The 22,924-nt window shown below is 39.2% G+C and overlaps 4 protein-coding genes across 7 annotated transcripts; all 4 read right to left on the reverse strand.

Moving 5' to 3' along the window:
• Positions 1-82: 82 nt before the first annotated feature.
• On the reverse strand, positions 83-4,814 carry si:ch211-12e13.12 (paralemmin-2). Of its 2 annotated transcripts, XM_044198173.1 has the most exons (3): positions 4,242-4,814; positions 2,586-2,804; positions 83-1,370 (listed from the first exon to the last, which is right to left on the reverse strand). In XM_044198173.1, exons 2-3 carry the CDS (start codon positions 2,592-2,594, stop codon positions 672-674), a joined length of 708 nt encoding a protein of 235 aa, XP_044054108.1. In that variant the 5' UTR covers positions 2,595-2,804; positions 4,242-4,814; the 3' UTR covers positions 83-671. The 2 variants fall into 2 exon arrangements, with proteins under 2 accessions (XP_044054108.1, XP_044054109.1); XM_044198174.1 differs by lacking the exon at positions 2,586-2,804 and having other exon boundaries at positions 4,242-4,811.
• Positions 4,815-8,273: 3,459 nt separating this feature from the next.
• On the reverse strand, positions 8,274-10,118 carry si:ch211-12e13.1. The gene is made up of 5 exons (XM_044198192.1): positions 9,739-10,118; positions 9,463-9,626; positions 9,073-9,315; positions 8,775-8,984; positions 8,274-8,535 (listed from the first exon to the last, which is right to left on the reverse strand). Exons 1-5 carry the CDS (start codon positions 9,969-9,971, stop codon positions 8,342-8,344), a joined length of 1,044 nt encoding a protein of 347 aa, XP_044054127.1. The 5' UTR covers positions 9,972-10,118; the 3' UTR covers positions 8,274-8,341.
• Positions 10,119-10,320: 202 nt separating this feature from the next.
• On the reverse strand, positions 10,321-11,580 carry LOC122877076 (immediate early response 3-interacting protein 1-like). Its single transcript, XM_044198197.1, has 3 exons — positions 11,406-11,580; positions 10,831-10,932; positions 10,321-10,697 (listed from the first exon to the last, which is right to left on the reverse strand). The coding sequence occupies exons 1-3, from the start codon at positions 11,494-11,496 to the stop codon at positions 10,642-10,644; spliced, it is 249 nt and encodes an 82-aa protein (XP_044054132.1). The 5' UTR covers positions 11,497-11,580; the 3' UTR covers positions 10,321-10,641.
• Positions 11,581-14,678: 3,098 nt separating this feature from the next.
• On the reverse strand, positions 14,679-22,705 carry LOC122877070 (mothers against decapentaplegic homolog 2). Of its 3 annotated transcripts, none has more exons than XM_044198190.1 (11): positions 22,481-22,705; positions 21,012-21,422; positions 19,437-19,526; positions 19,041-19,234; positions 18,550-18,684; positions 18,224-18,286; positions 17,210-17,263; positions 16,798-17,010; positions 16,469-16,606; positions 15,477-15,621; positions 14,679-15,034 (listed from the first exon to the last, which is right to left on the reverse strand). In XM_044198190.1, the coding sequence occupies exons 2-11, from the start codon at positions 21,245-21,247 to the stop codon at positions 14,911-14,913; spliced, it is 1,392 nt and encodes a 463-aa protein (XP_044054125.1). In that variant the 5' UTR covers positions 21,248-21,422; positions 22,481-22,705; the 3' UTR covers positions 14,679-14,910. The 3 variants fall into 3 exon arrangements, with proteins under 3 accessions (XP_044054125.1, XP_044054122.1, XP_044054124.1); XM_044198187.1 differs by having other exon boundaries at positions 18,212-18,286; positions 22,481-22,704; XM_044198189.1 differs by lacking the exon at positions 22,481-22,705 and adding an exon at positions 21,527-22,396 and having other exon boundaries at positions 18,212-18,286.
• Positions 22,706-22,924: the final 219 nt, after the last annotated feature.

The following is a 22,924-nucleotide window of genomic DNA, read 5'->3' on the forward strand; positions in this document are numbered from 1 at the left end:
TGCAGTACAGTTGTGGTTGGTGTTATCCCACATTCCATGACCAAACAAAGTGTGTATATAGAGAAAGTAATTTGGTTGGTAATTGGCTATTGAAGATATCTTTATTTTTTGTTAGCACCTGATCTTTCTAGACCTTCTGTGTAGTCACAAAGTCTGTCATTCAGATCAAATATTACAGGAACATGCATTTTTTAGTATCAAATTTTTATAATAGACTTCAGAGATGTGTTTGCTAAACTGTTAAATGATTTTCTTAGCCTGCATGATCAAATTCTTTAAATGTAAATCAAACAGAAAGCATTACACCTCTCAGCATACATACATGCCATAATTACGTAAATGAGGAGTCTTACAAAAACACATTAGTGGCTGACGTTTCAGACAAACAAAAATATTTTTGCTGGTTGAGTGCTTTTAATGTCAAATAATGGCTCTGTAAAATCAGTGCCAGAAAATTGGATTAAAAGAAAAGCTGTATAAGAAAACAAAATGACACTGTGTATGTCACTATACCTAGAAATGTGCTCTGTGCTTCAACAGGAACACATACAGTATATAAGCCCAGTTGAGTGATCAGAACACAGAGTTGTCCAGGACATCTTCACAGTCCTAAACTTGGACACACAAACTGCTGCAGGGTTCAAAACTATGATCCTTCACGTCCTGGTTGGTCATAAAACAGTGCAGAAACAGCAGCGTTTCTTTTCATATGCAGTCTCAACTTCCTCAGGTGGAGGCGCGCCAGGAGCCGGAGATTCCTCCTTATACTCAGACTCTGAGCCACTGGAAGTGGACAACAACCTCCCACACACCAGGTCAGCAGCTTTTCCATCCATGACGGACAAGTCTGTCACCGTTTTCTCTCTTAGTGACATGTCTCCATCATCATCATCATCTATCAGCACAAACTCCTTAAGGTAAACCATCCTCACCACGTGGAGGCTGTGGTTCTCTGCTGATTCCTCCATGGTGAGGGCATCCACAAAGGTCAGAGTTGAAGTCTCTGTCATTGTCTCATGTGGGTCTGTGGAGTTGTCCTCCGGCCCTGAATAGGCCTGGCTGCTTGAATCCATCATCCACGTGGAGTTCCTTTCAACACTCTCATCTTTCATGCTGTATCTCTGGTCCTGGCTGGTCGAGATGATGTCTGGAACAGAGGACATCTTGCCTGTACCATCTTGGCTGGTGACCTGGTCTCTCCTGGTGTGAGAACCGTTTTCTGTAGCATGACCATTCCCAGGATACATCTTAAAAGCCACCTTCTGGTAGTCATGATAGACCTGCACACTGCTGCTCCCTGTTGGGGAAGAGAGGGGGTTGCTGGCAGTGTTGCCTTTTCCTTGCTTCTTCATGTGTTTTCCCTTGCCACGCTGAGACAAAACAGAAAATTGGAAGTCAATTCTTGACCTTCGAAATAATTGTTTGAAAAAAACTTAATATCAAGCTCTATTTAGTCTGCTGCTTTATCGAATATATTGAATATGCAGACCGTAAGATATGGTTGAAAGCTCCAGAAAAAGATTTTTCAACAATAGAAAATCACAGACGTACTGTGGCACACTAATTACAGCTTTTGGACCTGACACAATCCTTAATGTAAAATTATTACTATGTAAGACAGTATCTGACTATTGGAAGTGAATAGAAAATAGTGGATTATAGTGGAAATAATTATGACTGAATATATACTAAGTACATGTACATAAGTATTCACAGCCTTTGCCATGATCAACTCAAAATTGAGCTCATCATGGACCTCAGACTGGGGCGAAGGTTCATCTTCCAACAGGACAACGACCCTAAGCACACAGCCAAGATAACAAAGGAGTGGCTACGGGACAACTCTGTGAATGTCCCTGAGCGGCCCAGCCAGAGCCCAGACTCGAACCCTATTGAACATCTCTGGAGAGATCTGAAAATGGCTGTGCACCGACGCTCCCCATCCAAACTGATGGAGCTTGAGAGGTCCTGCAAAGAAGAATGGAAGAAACTGCCCAAAAATAGGTGCCAAGCTTGTAGCATAATACTCAAAAAGAGTATGAGGCTGTAATTGGTGCCAAAGGCGCTTCAACAAAGTATTGAGCAAAGGCTGTGAATACTTATGTACATGTGATTTTTTCGTTTTTTATTTTTAATACATTTGCAAAGATTTCAAACAAACTTCTTTCAAGTTGTCATTATGGGGTATTGTTTGTAGAATTTTGAGGACATTTTTTTTAATCCATTTTGGAATAAGGCTGTAACATAACAAAATGTGGAAAAAGTAAAGCGCTGTGAATACTTTCCGGATGCACTGTATATAATGGTGGAACTCGGAAAAGTCAGGAGATCACCAAAGTCAGTAGGATCCATCCTATGGGGACTATGCATATCTCTACCAAATTTCATCGCACTTTTGACAGTTGTTGAGATATTTTAGTCTGTCCCAAAGTGGTAGACCAACCAACCGGCCGACATGGCCATCCATAAAGCCACGCTAATAGTGTGGCTGAAAAACAAACATTTTCATCTGATTATTTTCTCAGATGAATTTTCAGAAAATGTACTGTATCAGGCTAGGTGACCAATTGAAGCCCATCACTTACCCAATACATTACTAAGTGTCTTAGTAAAGTGTTGGGCCATCATGAATCTCCAGAACAGCTTCAGTGCTCCTTGACATTGTTTCCATTTGAACTCTACTGGAGGAATGAACACCATCCTTCTAAAAGAGATTCCCTCATTTGTTATTTTAATGATGGTGGTGGTCTAACTATTTGCTCCAAAATCTCCCATAGGCGTTCATCTGGGTTGAGATCTGGTGACTGTGAAGGTTATAGCACATGATTCATGTCATTTTCATACTCATCAAACCATTCATTGAGCCCTGTGGGGAAGCATCTACATTTGTTATCATGTTATACTAATCTATTCAGATTTGTCCTTTAATTTTTCACCATTGCAAATAACATACACTGTGACAGACAATTCTATCCATATCACTCAACCCTAGTATACATGGTACTTTTGTGCAGTTGCAGTATTAATATTATTCACAAATTTCACTAACACAGCTATTACTAAATGGAGCAGGTAATAGTAAGTGCAGTGGACTTTTTTATAAACAACAGTAAGAGAGAACAAGCTGTCATTTAGAATTGGCCTGTCTGAATAAATAAATGAAGCTAGTACTTTTAAAAGAAGCAAAAATAACTTAAATTCCCTGAGGATTAGCTCTTTGAAGGAGACAGATGAACTCCTCTAAAGTGCTCTAACCAAGGAAGGAGTGTGTGTGTGTTTTATCTCTCTGAAACACACACACACCCTCCCCTTCTCAACACAGAAACAACATTTCAGATGAAGTGATGCATGCATCACTCTGAGCAACTTTAGAACGTACTTTAGGCAGAATGTCAGGTTTTTTAAAAGGTACATACTGTAGAAATCAGCCAAAGCTACAGTATCGGAGAGTAGTGTTGCTGAAAAGTTCATGTTTAAATTTTGTTTTGTGCAATAACATTTAAAGATGAACACAAAGACAAATGATGTTAAAACAAATGAGATATTTACACTAAATACAAGATTAAAAGACTTCTTCAAGTTTCCACTTCACCTCTCTACATGCTAAATGCAATACACTCTGTACAGGAGCTTAACAGACTGACCCTCTTACACTTGACTGACTCATATGCGTGACAGAATCAGGACTCTATAAATGAATAATAACAGCAATGTACATGTTCAAGTGAGCGTCAGCATGCTCCATTCCTTGTGTGGCTTGTGGTGGTGATGGAGCAACAATAGATGAAAAGTAGATTTGCTTTAAACACACTCAATGGATTACCGTTTTAGTTTGTACTTGGTTGGTGGCTGTTTTTGTCTCAGCAGTGACTATGAAAAGGTTAACAGCCGCTGTTAGTTGACCATCTAAACCCTCAAATCAGTTTCTTTACAACAACATATCTATCATCCAACTCTAATCTCTTGAATTAACCCTGTCTTAAAGACTCAAGATTCACCTTAGTATGAATAACTTCATTGCCAACCATGAGTTGAAGCATTTCATTAACAAGTTCCTTTTGTAGAGTGACAGAAAACTAGTCTTTTTCGGCAAGAAATCAGTCAAATCAGTGTCACTGCTGGTAGTTACACAACATATTCAGCACTGCCCTATGCACTAACAAGAATAGATACACGATCATACATACAGAAATCTACATGTTCTCAAAAATCCACTTCAGATATTTAAAAAATGGTTTTACCTTAAGCCTTCCACAGTTGACCTCTTCCCCAAGTTGCTGTAATGAAAATCACATGGCAGAGTTGGGATGACCCAGTGTGTCCCTCTGATCTGTAGTAGAGCTGGTGAAACTGATTTCTCCTCCGTCTGGACGTCTATAAAGAGACTCTTCACACACGCCCTCCCCTCATCTTACAAACTACAACTGCTCACAGTGTGTGCAGGGAGGCAGTCACGGGATGCTCCACTGATTGCAATCACACCGGCAATACTGCCTGTTTTTTTGTTTTGTTATTTGGGCTTTTGCTGAACCTGTGTTTTTTCCCAAGAAGAATGATCTTCACATTCATACAGCTGCATATATTTACGCCTGGAAACTATCAGTATCCACAGAACATAAAATAGACATTCACTTTGGGGACGAATGTTCTCATTAAACAAGAAGGAAAGGCAATATAACAAAAAGGTAACATACCAAGAGATACATACTTTCAAACAGAAGGTATGGAGAGACTGAAGACAGAGGGTACAGCCAGTATGAAATGCTAGCTTTACCTAAAAAGATACCTGATTTAATTCATTAAAAAAATAGTTCGACATTTTGGGAAATACATTTATAATAATCTTACTTGCGGAGAGTTAGATGAGAATATTGATACCACTCTCATATTTGTACAGTAAATATGAAGCTAAAGCCAGCACCCAGTTAGCTTAGCTTAGCATAAAGGCTAGAAACGGGGGGAAACAGCTAGCCCTGACAAAATCTGCCTACCAGCACCTCTAAAGCTCACTAATTAACATGTTATTGCTCCTTTGTTTAATCCATACAAAAACCTTAGTGTGAAAACAATACATGGTTTTATGGGCTGTTATGTGCAAGACTATTTAACATAACAAACCAGACATGGCATGCTAATTTGTGAGATTTAGAGGGGCTGGTAAGTGATTTCTTTGGCTGTAGCTTAATATTTAGCATGCAGACATGAGAGTATCCTCTCATCTAACTCTCGGCAAGAAAGCAAATATGTGTATTTTCCACAATGTCAATCTACTTCTTCAATATATTGTTAAAAATACCAACCTGAATTTTTAATGCTATTTTCTATCATATTAAAGGGAATGAGCAAATGGAGTAGTTATCTTGACTAAACCTGACCTTTAATCCTTTTCTGGTGAATGTGGAAAAAGTCCATTTCTCTTCAAACCATCTTGGAAAACCACAGATTAAACCTCTAGTCTTCCCCCCCCTCTTGTACTTGAGAGATCATGCTAGAAACCATCTCCCTTATTCCTTTATGAAATGTTGCGGCGGTGCAGGGGTGCATGAAAAGCCACTTCTTTCAGTCCCATGCACTGAATGTGTTCGTATAAATAATACAGGAGGACAGACCTTTACATACATGGAAGCTGCAAACAGGACTATCGGAGGGATCAAATATTGAAAAGTCTTTATTCCCTGTAGGAATGCATTAGCCTAGTATAGTCAACCAGTAGAAATGGCCTCTGACAAAGTGCTCATGTACAGTAGATCTATCGAACCTACAGCAAAAAGTCCTGCTGATAAAACGAATCAGAAATCTTTAAATTCAAATTATTTCCCAGCTATTATGATCCTTTTAGGTGCAAAAGAATATCTGACAAGAACACAATAATGTAAGTAAAATGACTGATACACTTGAATGGAATGAAACCATAATTTAAGGAACAGTTTGACATTTTGGGAAATACATTAATTTGCTTTCTTGTTGAGAGTTAGATGAAAAGCACTCAAATCAAAACCACTCTTGTGTCTGTATGGTAAATATGGAGCAATAGCCTGCAGTAGGCGATTAGCTTAGCTTAGCATAAAGACTCAAAGCAGGGGGAAATAGCTAACCTAGCTCTATTCAAAGTTCAAAAATACTGTACATCTACCAACACATCTAAAGCTCCCTAATTAAGAGGTTGTATCTCATTTATTTATTATGAACACAGAAAGAAATGTAAAAAAGGACAAGTTGTGGTTTTACGGGGTGCAACTATTTCTTGCTGAGCAACTGCCATACGCAGGTATTAGTAGGAGTTTTGTTTTTTTAACCTTGGATAGAGCTAGGTTAGATGTCTTTATGCTAAGCTAAGCTAATCGCCTCCTGGCTACAGCTCAATACTTAGCACACAGACATTCAAGTGGCTTTGAGCTTCTCATCTAACACAAAACAAGAAAGCAAAAAAGTGTATTTTGCAAAATGCTGTGCTATTCCATTTTAATGTTATTAATACAACTTTTTAGACACATCTAAATGTTTGTCATGAAAAGGCATATTTGATGTATATATATCCAGAAAATATGGCCTGTAATATTTAGATGAAAAGGTGTTATTTATTGTAAACACTGGTATATTTCTAACCCTAAATTCTTGAAGTTTAACATGCTCCAGTTACTCTAGGCTGTGCCAACATGGTATGACAGTACAACACACCAAACTTTGCTTTTTGGGGGTTCACATTAGACTCTTTGTTACACTCACAACATTCCCCCATACAAAATAATAGTGTGGTGTACTAGTGTACACTCACTTAAGGTAAACTGTGATAGCTACAGTAACTGAGGTTACACAATTATGAAATGTATTTACATCATGAGTATAAATTGCACAACTTCGTCAGTCAGTTCATTTTGAGTCAGTGTTGTTAATGACAGGAGAATATTCTGTATATATGTATCCACAACATACATATATATATGTTGTAAGTGTTGGTAGATTACAGAGACTGGAAAATTTAATAGACATTAAAGGAACCGCACTAAGCTGGTTTAAATCCTATCTATCAGATCGATCTCAGTTTGTACATGTTAACAGTGAACCCTCCGCCAAAGTTAGTCACGGAGTTCCACAAGGTTCTGTGCTTGGACCAATTCTTTAGGCAACATTTTTAGGAAACACTCCATAAACTTTCATTGTTATGCAGATGATACCCAATTATTTCTATCGATCAAGCCAGATGAAGCTAATCAATTAAATAAACTTCAAGCATGCCTTAAGGACATAAATACCTGGATGACCTGCAATTTTCATATGTTAAACTCTGACAAAACTGAAGTTATTGCACTTGGCCCCAAACACCTCCGAGACACATTATCTAAAGATATAGTTACTCTAGATGGCATTGCCCTGGCCTCCAGCACCACCGTAAGAAACCTCTGAGTTATCTTTGATCACAACCGCTACAATAAACGCTATTATTATTATCCAAGATAACTTCATACAAATATAACAAATTATCCTCACATCCTTTGAGCTGGCAAACATCAGATGGGTTTGGACAGGTTTCAAAGAGCAGGGCCCAAATGGTTGAGAAACAAATGAATACATACCACAGACAATCTAACTACAGACTCCAGATTTTTTATACGTTTGTTTGTATAGTCTACCTGAAAGGCAGCACCTCACTAGAATTGGTGTGCATTTTCTTCCTTTGCTTTTTCACTGTGATAGATTAACCATGTAGAGCAGGTTGCAAATCTCTCTGAAAGGTGATTGACATCTGTTATATCTATATCTGTTTATATAACAACTCATCAAAAATAAACTTCAGGCTTGCACAAAAAAGTGATTCAACATGTATTTAAATCAGTTCTTCTTATGCATCTGGACATGGCACTTTTTATTTTACAGTGGAGGTTTTTACAGTGTAGTCTTAGGAAAAAGTCTCTTTTTATCGGATGACATTGACCTTTAAATATTGTCGAATCTATCTATTCTCATATTTAAAGAAATCAGCCTTGTCTGTAGAAGAAAACTCCAACATCATCATAGGTATTGAAGTGGTTGCACTCAATGAAACTGAAAACACCATTAACAATAAAAGAGGTGTCCCAGAGGCAGATACATCTATTAATACATGTTCTTATGAGAATATATTTAATTCAAATTTACAATAAATCAACCTTATTTTATGATCATGAAAACATATTTTAACATTGAATGTCGATTAGCTGATTGTCTGGACCAACCCCGTTGCATTTAATTGATTACACACTGTGTTGTCCAAATTGAAACAGAGCAAAACCGAATAAGTACAAAACCAGCATTTTATTTTGTTTTGACAAAACTACAAATATCAGCCTTCTATGTTAATCAATCACCTAGAAATCAATCCAGTCATATGAGATATGCTGCTTCCATGTTGCTGCATGTGGAAGCTGAGGCCTTGGGCAGAAGACTGAGCCCCGTTTTTGGTTGTCTCCCAAAACTCGATCGCCACTTTGCCTGGTACCAACAGAGGCTCCTTAAACTGGGCTGTGACATTGATAGGAGCTGTGATGACTCCAACCCCTGATAACACAACAGAGCAATGAAAAGGTCTGACCACTACTGGTGAAAACACTCCACACAATAACTATAGACCTTTTTCACAGCAGACTTTTTGACTTGCCATAGCAGGAAAAGGAAGATGCAAGAGAAGGAGAGGTCTGCTGTTGTTGGTCTGCTTTCATGAACTTGCTGAAGGTTCAATTACTACAATGTTACATCAACCTATCAATCAGTTTTGTCTTGTCCATAAAATCTATTACCTTTGTGCTTTTCTATTTCAGCCAAGCAGACAGAGAGCATCCAGAGACTTGGTGCGGTCTGCGACCTGTAGCCAAAGAGCCTGGCTGGTAGAGAAAGTAGCCGGCAGGGGAAGTAGTCAGAGAAGGACCATAAACACTGCAGGCCGGTAGTCCTGGGAACTCTGAGCTCTACCTGCTTCCTATTTTCTGGCACAGGCTCATCTGGTTGGGCTGTCAGAACAAGGGAACATAACCAGAAAGAGTTTGAGTCTGCAAGTCTAGAAACATTCTTAGCAGAAATCACCATAACACTGCTCACTCTCGTTTTCATTCTTGGGGGAGCATCTGCCGGCTTTGTGGAGCTTGTTTTTGGAGAGCAGTGTCAGGACGCTCTCCCACACTGGGCATCCAGAACGAGAAGTGGCAGACAAACAGATGTCCACCTCCACCTCTGCATCAATTTGCCGGTACTCCAGGACTCGAACCTGCAGCGTGAACGGACCCTTCTTCAGTTCATCAACTGGCTGAAGGGTTTTCAAACTCTGACGCACACAAACCAAACCTAAAACAACAAAAGTAATTCATACATCATATCACCACCATTTTCTAACCTTTTATCATAAGCACACCAATAAAACATGGGAATCAGGGCAGTGGGGACAAACTAATTATAATGTGCTCAACAAGTTTGTTTGTTTGTTTGTCTTACCTGCTGGGCTGAGCCTTAACTTTTCATCAGTTAGCACCATAAGCAGCAGTCTGCCACAGAGGAACTCTGGGAAGCATAGTGGGATGTCTCTGTATTCACTGTCTGGATAATCCCAACCATAACCTGCAGCACTGCAGAACCTCCTCAACAGTTGAATCTCCAGCCTTAGAAAGACAAATACACTGACGCATAATGTGGATGACCAGCAGTCAACACTTTCAGACAGTTAAAAAAAGCTTCCCCCTTAAAACGTAAATGGAAGTGGGCCATGCTTACCTGCAGTTCAGGACCGTGTAAACAACTTCACACTTCTTTGTAGTTGCTGTGTACAAGTAGCCCGTCCTCCGAGTCGCAGCTTTGGCCAAATATTTGATGTAAAGATACACTAAACTTGGAAGTCTCTCGTTGCTGAGTACATTTGTTTTTAACAGCTTATGAGAACGGTAAATGTAAACATAAACTAAATACACAGTGAGGGAGGCAACGATGCAACTCTGCGCACGCCCCATTATTGCTCAAAACAAATAATTACAATGCAACTGAGCGAGTTTAACAAACATCAACACTCCGTATCACTACATATTATTTCACTTCACAAGTCTGGACCATGAAGTAAACAGTCAGCGACGCTGGTTAAAAGTACAGCGTGCGAACTGGGACAAACAACACACCTTCGACTATTTCGGGAAATGAAACGCATTAACACACCTAGTTAAAGTTTAAAAAACTCTTTCTTTTCGAGCATTTTAACAACCATAGGACGTATTAAATCAAGAGTTAATTTACATGTTTTGAGTGTATAAATCACAAACAGCTTCTTTGTGACAGTTATGTTTTTCTCAGAAAAGTGTAAAAACATTTGTTTTTCATATCAATATTTTAATCAAAAGCAAATGTGTTCACTATTCAGCATTTTATTGTACTATTCAAAAGAAGAGAGAAGTTAACCATACTAAGTAGCTGTATTTACATATTTTGAATTACTGTGCTGTATAAACAAGCCTTAACAAATATCCCATGTATTGATGTGGAATATCAAGGGACAACATTCATATTCAGGCTGACAGGAGACATTCTGTGTTTCAGCGAGATGAAAATGTTTCAGCAGAAGGGTTCCTGAGGTGATGGAGATTTTCTCCTGACAGCAGACTGGCTGGTCCCATCTTCACTCACTCCTCTTCATCCAAACAGAAGCAGCAGCACAATGCAGACTGAATTCACTGCAATCAACGGCACTGCAGAGCAAAAAAAGACATATGTAAGTATATGACAAGATCAGAGCCAAGAGGAGTCTCACTAGGCTTGTTTGTCACTCACCCTTAAACAAACTGTGTGTGTGTGTGTGTGTGTACTAGAGTGAACACCCACCTCTCATTACTGTCCTCACAGAGCGGATAAGGTTCATTAGCTGCACTTTGATGCCTGGTTCATCACCAAAACCTCCGACACTTTGGTCTACTCCCCAGCCAACTACAGGTGGTTAAAATGCACAGTCACAGATAGATAGATATATAGATTAACATACATGTATGTATGTTCATTATTAAAATAAAACATTATTTGACTACTGTTTTCTTTAAATAAAGATATTTTAGAAATTGTCGTCATTGTATTTTGTTAGATACTGTTATAGTTGTTATACCACTTTAATTCCCCACCTTTTGTTACGTCATGTCTGATTGATGCACATTGTTAATAAAGTTGTTGCTTTCAAAAGTAGGAGATTGTAACAAATAATCATTAGATTTAAAGGGTGGACAACCTCTCTGTCACACAATTATAGCCGTTCATTAGAGGCTGGTAACGGCACCCTTCGCCGATAAATCCCACAGGTTTTTATGTTCTTACAATTTTTTAAGTTATTAGCTAGTTAGCATTAGCTAACCTATTTCAAATTTCACATGATATGTGGAGGGCATAAAATTCTAACTACAGCCACTTACTTTTACTCAGAAATCTTTCTTCATGTAATACAGCGACAGCATTGACGCACAGGACTGCTGCTTGAATGAGAGAGTACAAAGTAAAGGCCATGTTGTCTTAACAAGTAGCTAGCTGTAGGTTAGCAGACAGTATTTACGTCTGACGTAGCCTACGGTGGCTGAGGAAGGACAAACCCAATGACAGCTAGTTCTGCTTGTCGGGCATGATTGACACACAGGAAGATGCAGTTATCTTGTGCAATGTGCTGTTACCTTATGAACAGTAGCAGGTGGAGGAAGTATTCAGACCATTGACCACTTGAGTAAAAGTAGAAAAACCACCCTATCAAAATACTGTATTAAAAGTAAAAGTATACTTATATATAAACTTATTTTTTCGTACATACAACTGTTTTCCTCTCCCTCCTTTTAAAAACTCGGGATTATAAATTAATTTGTTACTCCCCTCATCCCCTGGCCTTTTCGGTAGGTAACAACAAAGTACCATGAAAATGGAAACACTCAAGTAGCGTACAAGTACTTCAAATTTGTACTTGAGTACAGCTTACAGTGATTAAATGTACTTAGTTACATTCTACCACTGTTTATCAGTGGTGAGAAGTACTCACACCCTTTATTAAAGTAGTAATAACACAATGTATTCTTAGTCCTGTATTCAAAATTAGGCTATATGAAAGTATCATCAAGTAAATCAATAAGCATTACCTGCAAAATATACAAAGTATGTGGATTATCATTATTAATGCAATAAAGTGTTAGTAGTGTTTCACTGTTGAGTAGCTTGATGTGTAAGAAATGAATCATATTTTCTAGGCCAATCATATGTTTTGTATAGCAAATCAGAATCTGCAAACTATGGCTGTCAGATAAATGTACTGGAGTAAAAAGTAAAATGTTTGCCTCTGAAATGTAGTTAAATACAATTATTAAGTAAAATACAATAAAAATATTCAGAATCTCAAATTTGTACTTAAGTACAGTATTTGAGTAAATGTACTTAGTTACTATCCTCCGGTGCTTAAAAGGTGTAGATATAATATTAGTATGTGCACTACTCAGCAATCATTGAAACACTTGAGGGTTATGGACCGAGGAGTTAAACCAAGATGAAATTGTGTAACAGAAGCACCATGTGTTCACTTGTGAAATAATAATAGGTAAGCAGTTACTGTAGACTAAATCTACATGTCTACCTACCAGTCTTCATCATGTTATCAGTGACAAATATCCCTAATATCTACATTCAAGAAACACACACAACAGACAGAATCATGAGAATAAAAATCTTTATTAGTGTTTTATGAAGTCTGCATAATATGCCACACGCCTGAGAAGCTTATGGTCAGAAACAAAATAAAATAAAAAAAAGAACTGCTCTATCAATACCGCCCTCTACTGGTAAAACAACTGCGACATCTACTGTACTGACTGCTTTGCAAAAAGATTACTGTTAAATACACACATACTGTACTACTGTTATGTATATGTACGTCTGGTCCACGTCAGTTTTTGTAATGTATTTTTTCACATTCATATGTTGTAGGCCAAAGATAAAAACAATGTAACACTGGACCCTAACACATGGTTCAGTTCCCCAAATCCAAACTTCACTAGGTGCACTTAAAGTACAATCACTAGTGCCATAAGGTAAACACATTTACATCAAATAGAAGGGAGGAGGGAAAACGTGTTAAACTCGCAACAGCCACGTAATGACAACAATGGCAGAGTTTAAGCTAATAGTCTTGTTGTAAATACTGTATTTTATAGACAGAACAATTACAATACACATATTAAAAACAGAATGTCCCAGTGTGCAGGCACATTCGCTCTTCTTTTCTCACAGAAGAAAACTTCTCTCCTCCCATGTTTCTGTAACATTTTAAAAGCCAATTATATCTGGTTGACCTTAACCCGCTTGACTAAGCACCAAAAGGCTACAAGAGGTCACGTGTGTTTTTCAAAAAAAGTGAAGAGATGAATGAATGAATGGCCATTACAAAAGTTTTACATGCCTCTGGAATCATTAAAACCATTACAGGAAAGTAGATTTTAGGTTTCAGGCAAATCTGCTGTTTTGTGTACTTTAAATGCACCAGATTTCTTTGGAAAAACAAAGGATTGAAACAGGCTACACATCATGTGGGGCAGTGATTTTTTTTTAAATTTTCTTTTTTTTAACCAAGACAAAAGAGCTGCAATTGGAAATGAATTCAAACAGAACCTTTTGGGTAAAACGAAGGAATGATCCATGCCCTCCATGTCACTTTAAAAACAGCTGTGGTCTTGAAAATATTACTTTAATAAAAAGTGAACGACAGAAAATTTTAAGTATATTTATATATAAAAATACATGAGAATACAAAAAAGTAGCAAAACAATGGGGATATAGGCTAAAAACAGAATGAATTCATTGATACCTTCAATTTCTCCTGGTGAGACGTTTAATGCTTCACCTCGGAGAGCCCCAGGACTCCCAGTGTGTGTTAAAGAGAGAAAAAAAAAGCTTTTGATAACAACTGATATTCTCTGGTCCCTGCCCAGTGCACCTTGCAAAGCCTGGCCAACATCTCATTAGCTTTCACACCAGGCTGTTCAGTGGGGATGTACATCAACTAAAGTGTAGAGTGCCATATAATGACAAAGAAATAAACTACAGCCAGATCGAGCTTGCAGTTTGTTTGGGGTTTTTGAATATTTATTTTAAAAGTGACATTCCTATTTGTCCGTTAAGTATGTCTTATAACGACACACTTCGAGAGTTACAAAAAGGGCCATTCTGGCAAAGTCAATTCAATCAAATTTCATAAACACATTGTGGCGTTTCCTTCAGAGGACAACGGCCACCAAGGCCATTGATTCTTCACCAAGCCACCTCCCCCTGACAAAAGATGGGGCCAAGTTTCCCAGAGAAAAGTAAACTTAGGCTCAGAACAATGTTTGGGGTGGGCTGGAACAAAAATCATTTTAGCATTCAAGCTTGTGTTACTCATACAAGCAATCCTCAATACTGAGAAACTATTCACAGATATTTTTGGTATTTCCCCTACTTCCTGGACTAAAAACCAATATACATTTTATTTGTACCACAAATAGATCTAATATTAAGGATTTGGGGAAAAGCAATTTAACAAGGTGCATGACATAGATGGGTAACAAAGTGCCAATTTTTTTTTTTTTACTGAAAAGTCTGTGTGTGTGTGAGAGAGTGTGTGTGCGAGTGTGACAGTGAGGGTGCATTTGTTCTTTTGTTCTTTTGTTTGTGTGTGTGTGTGTGTGTGTGTGTGTGTGTGTGTGTGTGTGTGTGTGTGTGTGTGTGTGTGTGTGTGTGTGTGTGTGTGTGTAAAGTTAAGAGGGATGTGGAAATACCACAAATACTATGAAGAATGTTACAGAAAATTCATTCTGTGGGGGTTTCCATTTTTTTCATGAAAGGACTCACAAGTTTAGAATTTAATGATCATGTAATGGGCTGCGTTTTTTTGGGGGGCGTTTCCTTAGCTGTTTAGGACATACTGGAGCAGCGTGCAGACGGGGAACCCATCTGGGTCAGAACCTTGTCCAGCCACTGCAGGGGACCGTTCAAATGCAGCTCGATCCAGCAAGGAGTGCTTGTGACAGTCTGCCGCCTGGAAAACAAAGATGTAGATTTTAATGTCTGGGCTGTGCTGACATAACCTTTTCACTCCTTACAACACGTGACTGATGATACTTCATGCAGTGCTTTATTAGGTATTAGGTGTATCACTGCTGCCAGGAAGTGATACTAAAAAAAAAGATTCTACTGCTGAGTAAGCAAAACTTAACTCAAGTCAAGTCTTCAGTCCAAGACCATAATGTATAACCAAGTTTGTTTAAGTTGAGTTTGTGAAGCATCAGTCAGAATCACTTCCTTAGCTAAAAGTTTCAGATAAATTTTCCATGTCTTAAGCCATAACAGATAAACAATTATACACTGGTAAAAAGAGTCAAACTTAGCAATACGTTTTTCACGTTTAGCTTAATTCAAACCTGTATAGAAATGTAGCATGTTTGAATTAAGCTGATCAAATATAGTATTGTCGTTCTCACCTATACTCGGCTCCCCAGCCTTTGACAAAGCTCATGCGGATGGTGCACATCCTGGTGAGCTGGTAGACAGCCTCAAAGCCCTGGTTGACTGACTGAGCCAGCAGGGCTGCAAATTCCTGGTTGTTGAAGATTTTTAGATTACAACCTACAAGGCACAAAGAGGCAAACAGTTAATGTGGATTTTCCCAGTGATTCTTAAAAAATAAACAAAATAAATCTTAGGGCCTTGACATAGCAAGCCAACATTTGGTCTTTGGTTGGCAGTGGTCTGTCATTGTATGTCTGTGGCTGATTACTGCCCAGCGTGTTTGTGGTGTGTTCGACATTGTTGGCTCTAATTGGGCTGCATGAGCATGCTGAATCAGAACCAGTAAGTGAGAATGTGAGCTCTGACTGGCTGTTCACCCAAGCCAATCAGTGATTTAACTCATTTAGCATGGTTTTTATTTCCTTTTTAACTTTAAGCAAAACCTTGCCAAACTTTACTTAAATAAATCAGAGACACTGTAAATGAGCATTCCATGCACATGATAACATGTTTAAACTGACTAAGTACTGATCGGTGACTGAGAAGTGGATTGTATTGCACAATTGGTTTGAGAGGTTTCTATGGATGCTGTGATACGTTTGATGAACTTTTTTGCCGTGACTCTGGGTCTCCATTGGGACAGACAGACAACTTTCAAGCCCACAGGATGTGGATTTTTATATTAAAAATACATTTTTGGTGGCATACACACTTGAAAAACCTTCATTCTGGGTACAGTATGTTGGGTCTGCATGGTCTTCTTCAGCATAATCTTCATTTACATTGAAAGAGCTCCATATATACTCACACACATGCCTATAAGCTATCGTGTGTGTGTGTGTGTGTGTGTGTGTGTGTGTATATATATATATTTTTTTTTAAATGTTTTGTTCAGTTGGCACCTTACTGTTAATTTCAGCAAACGTCCCTGATTGCTACACAAGTGACACCTTCAGCATCTTACCTGGAGGAATTTTACACACTGTTGCTGGATGCCAGCCATACCGCTGGTTGCAGTTTGGACTCTGGACAAAGATGGCGCTATCACTCAGGCACTCAGCAAATACCTCCCCTCCAATGTAGTACAGTCTAACTCCTCTTCCTGTAAACACAGACAGACAGAACCTTTTTACTCATAAAGTACAATAAACATAAGACTTGACTTGACCAAAATGTGTCCATGTGAAAGACTAGACCAGTGACACATTTTGAAAGCTAAAAGAAACTATAAGAGGCTAACAGGTTGTCTACAGGCCATTAATTACTGTAACACTACCTAAAGCTGTGCCATACCTATGTGCCTCCGGGTCATCTCCACAGTGGCGTTCCTGTTGACATTAGACAGCAGGCCCAGGCAGAAACGCTCAGAGTTTGATGGATCTGTGAATCCATCCACTGTCAGCGAGGGCTGAGAGGCGTGGAACGTCTCCCCCACGCGCTGGTTCAGCTCGTAGTAGGCTATAGAGCACCAGAAGGCTGGCTCTGAGTAAGTCACCGGCTGCAGGTCTATAGTAGAGGATCACATCAGTAAAGTTTGTCCCAATAGTCTTTTTTTATACAACACTGTTCACATGCTGATGACATAGGAACTGCAAATATCTATGTAAATAATATTAATCTAACTAGGTGCCAACCCGTGATGTATTAATATACAGTATGCTTGTTAGTTCTGTATTGTTTCAGATGGGAAGGATTTGCATCTTACCCATGCTGTGATTGACAGGAGACAAAGTGCTCGGGGAAAGCTCTGCTGGAGAACCTGACAAAGAAAACAGGAAGTCATCGATACAGATGGGTTCACAGGAGACCATAACATGAGGAACAGGTGGATCAGATCAAAAACTTATGATGAAACTGGTGGCTGCCTTGCAAAGGAATGTCACTACTGTAAAACTGATCCATTTGCGTTAGAATGATGAAGAGATGCTGTTTACTGTTACTATAACAAAAGCCTCATCTGTACATCCAACATCTTGCTTGTTGGTGGTTTGTTGAAATGATACAGTTTGAACTATCACTTACTTGATTGCACAAAGAATAAAATGGATGATCTATAAAAACAATAAGTAGCTTTCTGCTGCTGTTATGGTTGTCAATGACTGCACATCGAAGATGCAAACAAATTTGAGGTTGAGAATTTCGAGCCGGCCATTCGTGTTACAACAGGACAGAGTTGATATGTAAGTGTACTCCATGAACTGTAGACAAAGGGATGTACCATCCTTCCTAAATTTCTCAAGTGCATTTGCAGAGAAATTCTGCGAGAAACTCAAAAGAGTTTAATGTGCATTTGTCCTGATGCATGTTAACAACAGCTTTGAACCGGGTAATTTACAGAGCTGCGACCTGTCTAGGCAACGTTCTCAAACTAAACTTGTCATCAATCTTTGATCCAAGATTGGCTTCTAATGTAGGGTAGATCAGGTCCTAATTAGTCCTAATTCACTAGGAAAAATATAAATATAACTAATATGAACACCAGGTCAAAATCGATATCTGCAGTTCATCATTCCAAATCTCTAAAAGAGGACTTGGTTTTATTACAAGGTTCATCTCTAAATATTGTCAACTGTTGTGTTGCTGACTGTTTATCACGTATGCATCTTTAACTTATTTATTCCATGAAAACATACATTTGACTCTGACCTGGCTGGGGAGGTGAGGCAGACTCACAAGGAAAGGAGAAGGAGTTGCTAGTCTAGGGTACCTGTGTCCATACTTTGATTCATCTGTTGATCGCTGGCCTCCCCATCCTCACTGATGTAGCCTGGTGGAGGCGTTTCTGTTGAAATGATGCAGGGATGCAAAAATGAGCTGTGACGTTATCATAATTTAATATCATTTCACTTTTTTCCCCCTGAAGTGATGAAAATAGTAAAAGCAAAAGGAAATTCACAGCTAAACCCAGGATATAGAGAACCACAAGTTTGTCTTTGATGAAGACAATATCAGTATGAGAAAAACTCAACTTTGCATATACAAACTAGATACCATATATAGTGACCAACATATAGTCACTCCCAACCAGTGCAAAGATAAACTCACCTGGTATATAGTTGTTTGGAGGTTCGATTCCTGCAGGAAAGTTTGTGTTCTCAGGTATGGAATGAGTGTAGTCATCCAGAGGTGGCAGCTCTGGCAGGATATCTGAGTGTCTTGGCACAAGAACAGGAGGCAGCACTACAGCATTGGGTAAAAGGGTCAGAAGGGATGAGTTAGACTTCCATCAGTTACACGCTTTTCCAAAAATATTGTCAGTTGTTTTTGGACAGTTTTAAAGTTTCCTTATTGTGGAAAAAACTTTGCACCAGCAATAAGACAATGATGAAACGCTAGAACTTTACACTTCGGTTCAGGGAAGTTAAACAAAGTTCTACACAGGCAAATGATGAATATCTTTAAAATGTTGCTACTTAACATTCATTCTTAGTGGGAACCAACAGATTTATACAATGATGCAACAATCATGCAGTATACACTGAAAGAGATGTGTTTAGTTTTAGTTAACAAATGTCCAATGGACAGAGTAATCTCACCTGGGGTCTCCACCCTCTGGTAGTGGTAGGGGTTGATGCAGACCTCATCCTTCTTTAGGTGGAAGGCATACTCACAGGCCTCGATGGCGCGCAGCTCGTGGTGGCTGTGAAGGTCCGGCCATCGCCACAAGCGGCAGTAGATAACGTGGGGAAGCCCCTTCCTGTGGGAGACCTGCAGACGGCCATCCAGCGATCTGATTGAACAGCAAACAGGAGATGGCGGTGAGATATATATATATGGCCGGGTAGGGGTTGGAAATAGAGATGGATTGAATTGAGTGGTGACGAGAACGAGAAACAAAGACGTTCTCAATGTCCGTCACCTCCAACATTGTAATGACAACTCTCCCACATCAAAGTTGTATGCAACACCATACAATAGTTGAGGATAGTCACCTGGTTTGGTCAGGGTAGCTGTATAGGCCTGATGTATCCCACTGTTCTATCGTATTTGGTGTACTCAGTCCCCATATTTCAGAGCAATTGCTGTGCACAGAGAAAACAACAAAACAAAAACAAAAAACAAATGATAAACATGGGACATGGCTCATTCAGAAATATCAGTATGGGTAATGTAAACATTAAAAGGCCTCTTTTATTAGAGTCTTATGGCAAAATAAAGACATCAAATTCATTTTCAGCTGTGGAAATGAAAGATGGGAACTTCAAATAAGAGAAGCCTTTTTGACAGAATTAAGGAAAAAAAAAACATAACATGGAATCTGCTAACACACACAATGAATGAGACAAAGAGCATTCTTCAACAGTGTGGCATTGTATCAAACACTGAAAATAACTCAGAACTTATCTGGAGACATTCAAACAAACACTGAAGGCACACAATGACACAAAAAAGGGGCAAAAACGGAGGAGGTAACCTTGGGGGGGAACCCCCCCCCCCAACATTTTCAGACACTCTCAAAACATTCACAAGAAAATGGCCAAAAACTAAGAAATGAAAAACTTAGAATGAGGACAAATGAGTAGTTGCTTCTGAATAACAGGACAATAACAAATTCTACATGTTAAATGCTACAAATACACAACATATACTAGACTTAATTACTTTAGTGGGATCTCAAGTACCATTCAAAATTGCAATTGTCTGGTCTATGACAGGGCAGCAACTTTTGTCTATCAGCCATAGCAGCTTGTAGATCCTAAAAGTCAACGGCTATTTTTACTGCAGGAGAAACTAGGTGTTTAGAGTAGAATCAATCCAAATGTTGAATGGGTGCCTGCCAAAGTGGCAAACAGGGTAGACAAGCTTCCCAATCACAATAAAAATCTACCAGCGCGAGTATGGCTGGTGGTAATGCACCAATCTGGCATTATTTTGGGTTCGTAACCCACCCTCTCTCATGTAGTAGATAACCTCTACAAGAAATTATTTCATTCACATCGAGCCAACCACTGTATCTCTACAAACATAACAGTGCAGCCTAGAACAATTCTCAGGCGATAACAACCCGCCTGCTATCTATAGACATACAAACATCTGATGTGGTACTTGGCGGCACATCAGTGAGGAATTAATCCGTTTAACACAGTGTTCGTACTGAACGCGAGTCTGGGCCATCAAGGCTGGCTGGCTGATAAAGAGAACATCTTCTTTCACCCTTTTAATGTCTCTCTGCCCATGAGAGTAATACAAACTGTCTAACTGTACAGTTGTAAACAAACAGTGATTTGATTAATTTTCAGCTCATCTTTAATGAGAAATGTATGTTCTATTTTGCATCCCTAATCACATCTCTAAACAAACATTTCTAACACTTTTACATGTTTGGTAATGATTGCAGGAAATTATATTAACAGATTTAAGAAAAGAGAAGTGCAAGATCAGCATCTGCTAACAGCCCATGGTTTTATATGAGGTCTTAACTAAGCACACTTGCAGAAACATGTCTAACAGCTGCAGCTTTTTCTCTGACCCTAGTTTGAACAGCAATCAAGTGTTAGGCAGTATACCTGGGGATGGTGACACACTTGGTGTTGCAGTTCTGTGTGGTGATAGCTTTCTCCAGCTCATCTAGCTGGCCAGTCTTCTTTAGCTTCTTCACTAAGCTCTTCACAGCCTTCTCACACCATTTCTCCTCTTGCCCGTTCTGCTCTCCACCGCCTGCTCCGCCTGGGCCGCTGGTCGACTTCTTCCAACCCAACAGCCTCTTCACCACAGGAGGGGTGAATGGCAAGATAGAGGACATCTTAGCTGGACAAGCCGGGAGTCTCCAAAAGACTCAACACAAGCTCTCACACACACAGACCGAGGAGACCTAGAGCTACAGTTTGGGCCCTTGCTCTGACAGGGCCCCTCTAGTGACCAGTGAGTCACAGGATGGAAGCCAGTGCTAGCAGGGTATACTCAAAAGAGATGGACACCTTGGGAGAAAGTCACACACAAAGTACATCATTACCAACAACAAATATAGTACAGAAAAGTAACCTAGTCTCATCAAAACAATACAAGGCATGTATTAACTTACTCAATGAAACTTCGAATAGTAAATAAAATAGCAAGGTTGTTTTGGCAGCAGCATTGCTAACGTTACATAACTGCCTCTTCTGTGAAGTTAAGCATTTGGTGAGTTGAACAAGCAGAGATGTCCACTTGACGTTACAGTTAGCTTGTCACAACCACTGCTAGACATCCAAGCTAGCTAGCTTGCAAACTTATAAAGTTAAAACACGGGATGGGCCTCATACTGTCGCATTCCGTGCACAAAAATAATCACGACCAGCTTCTAATGAACATATTGAATAACACAGTTAATGCTATCAAATGGACTTGAATAAGGAGAGTATTTTGTGACAGCCCCCCGCCCCCAGTGCTAACACCAAGTGGCTTGGGAAGGCCGGCTGCTAGCTACCTGGTGGGGGGCCTGCTTTACTCAAATCACAACAATAAGTTCACTTGCGTTAGCTTGCTGAGTGTTTAACAGCAAAATGCTGAAATAGTCTTAGCTAAAAACGAAAAGCGAAAAACTATAGTTAACGTAACTAAGCAGATTGGAGGCAATTCATGGAGAAGTCCTCATCTAGCTAGGTCAGCTAACGTTAGCTTAACTAAGCTAGCTAGCTGCCAGCTTGTTATCAAAAATCCTTTTGTTGTGATCCACGAAAAAAGCTCCTATGCGCAACAGTCAAGTCGCGCTACTTTGCTACCTAACGTCAGATTGTCAAATAAATCCAGGCTATAATTAATCTAATAACATATTGTCACTTTATGAATTTAAACGTTGTGATGTTTTATTTCAACGTAGCTACTGCATGTTTGTGACTTTTACTAAAATATAGACACAGCACCAAAATGAGTTAGCATCTTGGACGAACTCTTCCAAACTGAGCCCTGGCTCCCGCTGGCTAACGGACCTACATCTCTCACACAAAACAACATGTTTCAAAGTCGAGAAAACAGTTAAAAGCATTTCAATAGTTACCCCAGTTTTAAAGTCCAAAGCTCCGCTTTTTGAGAAGAAGATGTGCACAGCCTTCTAAACGCCTTGTTGACATAAAAATGCCTGAGCTGTGTTGTACTGCAGCTAATTTTGACAAGGCTTGTGGGCTCTTCTCAAGTTGCTACCAGTGCTACTGGAGCTAGTTTGCTAGGTTAGGTAGACCGGAACAACAAAACAAACCTGATGTCTACGTACTAGCTCTTAATCCCTCCTATTCTTGAACTGATTGGAGGATTATGTAAAGACAATACTGGTTATTATTATTATTGTTTATTTGACAGCATGGGTTTATATCTGTAAAAAAAGGGTTTATATCTGTCATTCAGAGAGGTTTGGAGGCAAAAGCTTTTTTTTATTCAGCATTTTCACAGGACATGAACTCATTGGTTACATTTTCACCAATAAAACAGCAGATTAAAAGCAAAT

This window comes from Siniperca chuatsi, linkage group LG5, assembly GCF_020085105.1.
Source record: "Siniperca chuatsi isolate FFG_IHB_CAS linkage group LG5, ASM2008510v1, whole genome shotgun sequence".
Lineage (NCBI taxonomy): Eukaryota > Metazoa > Chordata > Actinopteri > Centrarchiformes > Sinipercidae > Siniperca > Siniperca chuatsi.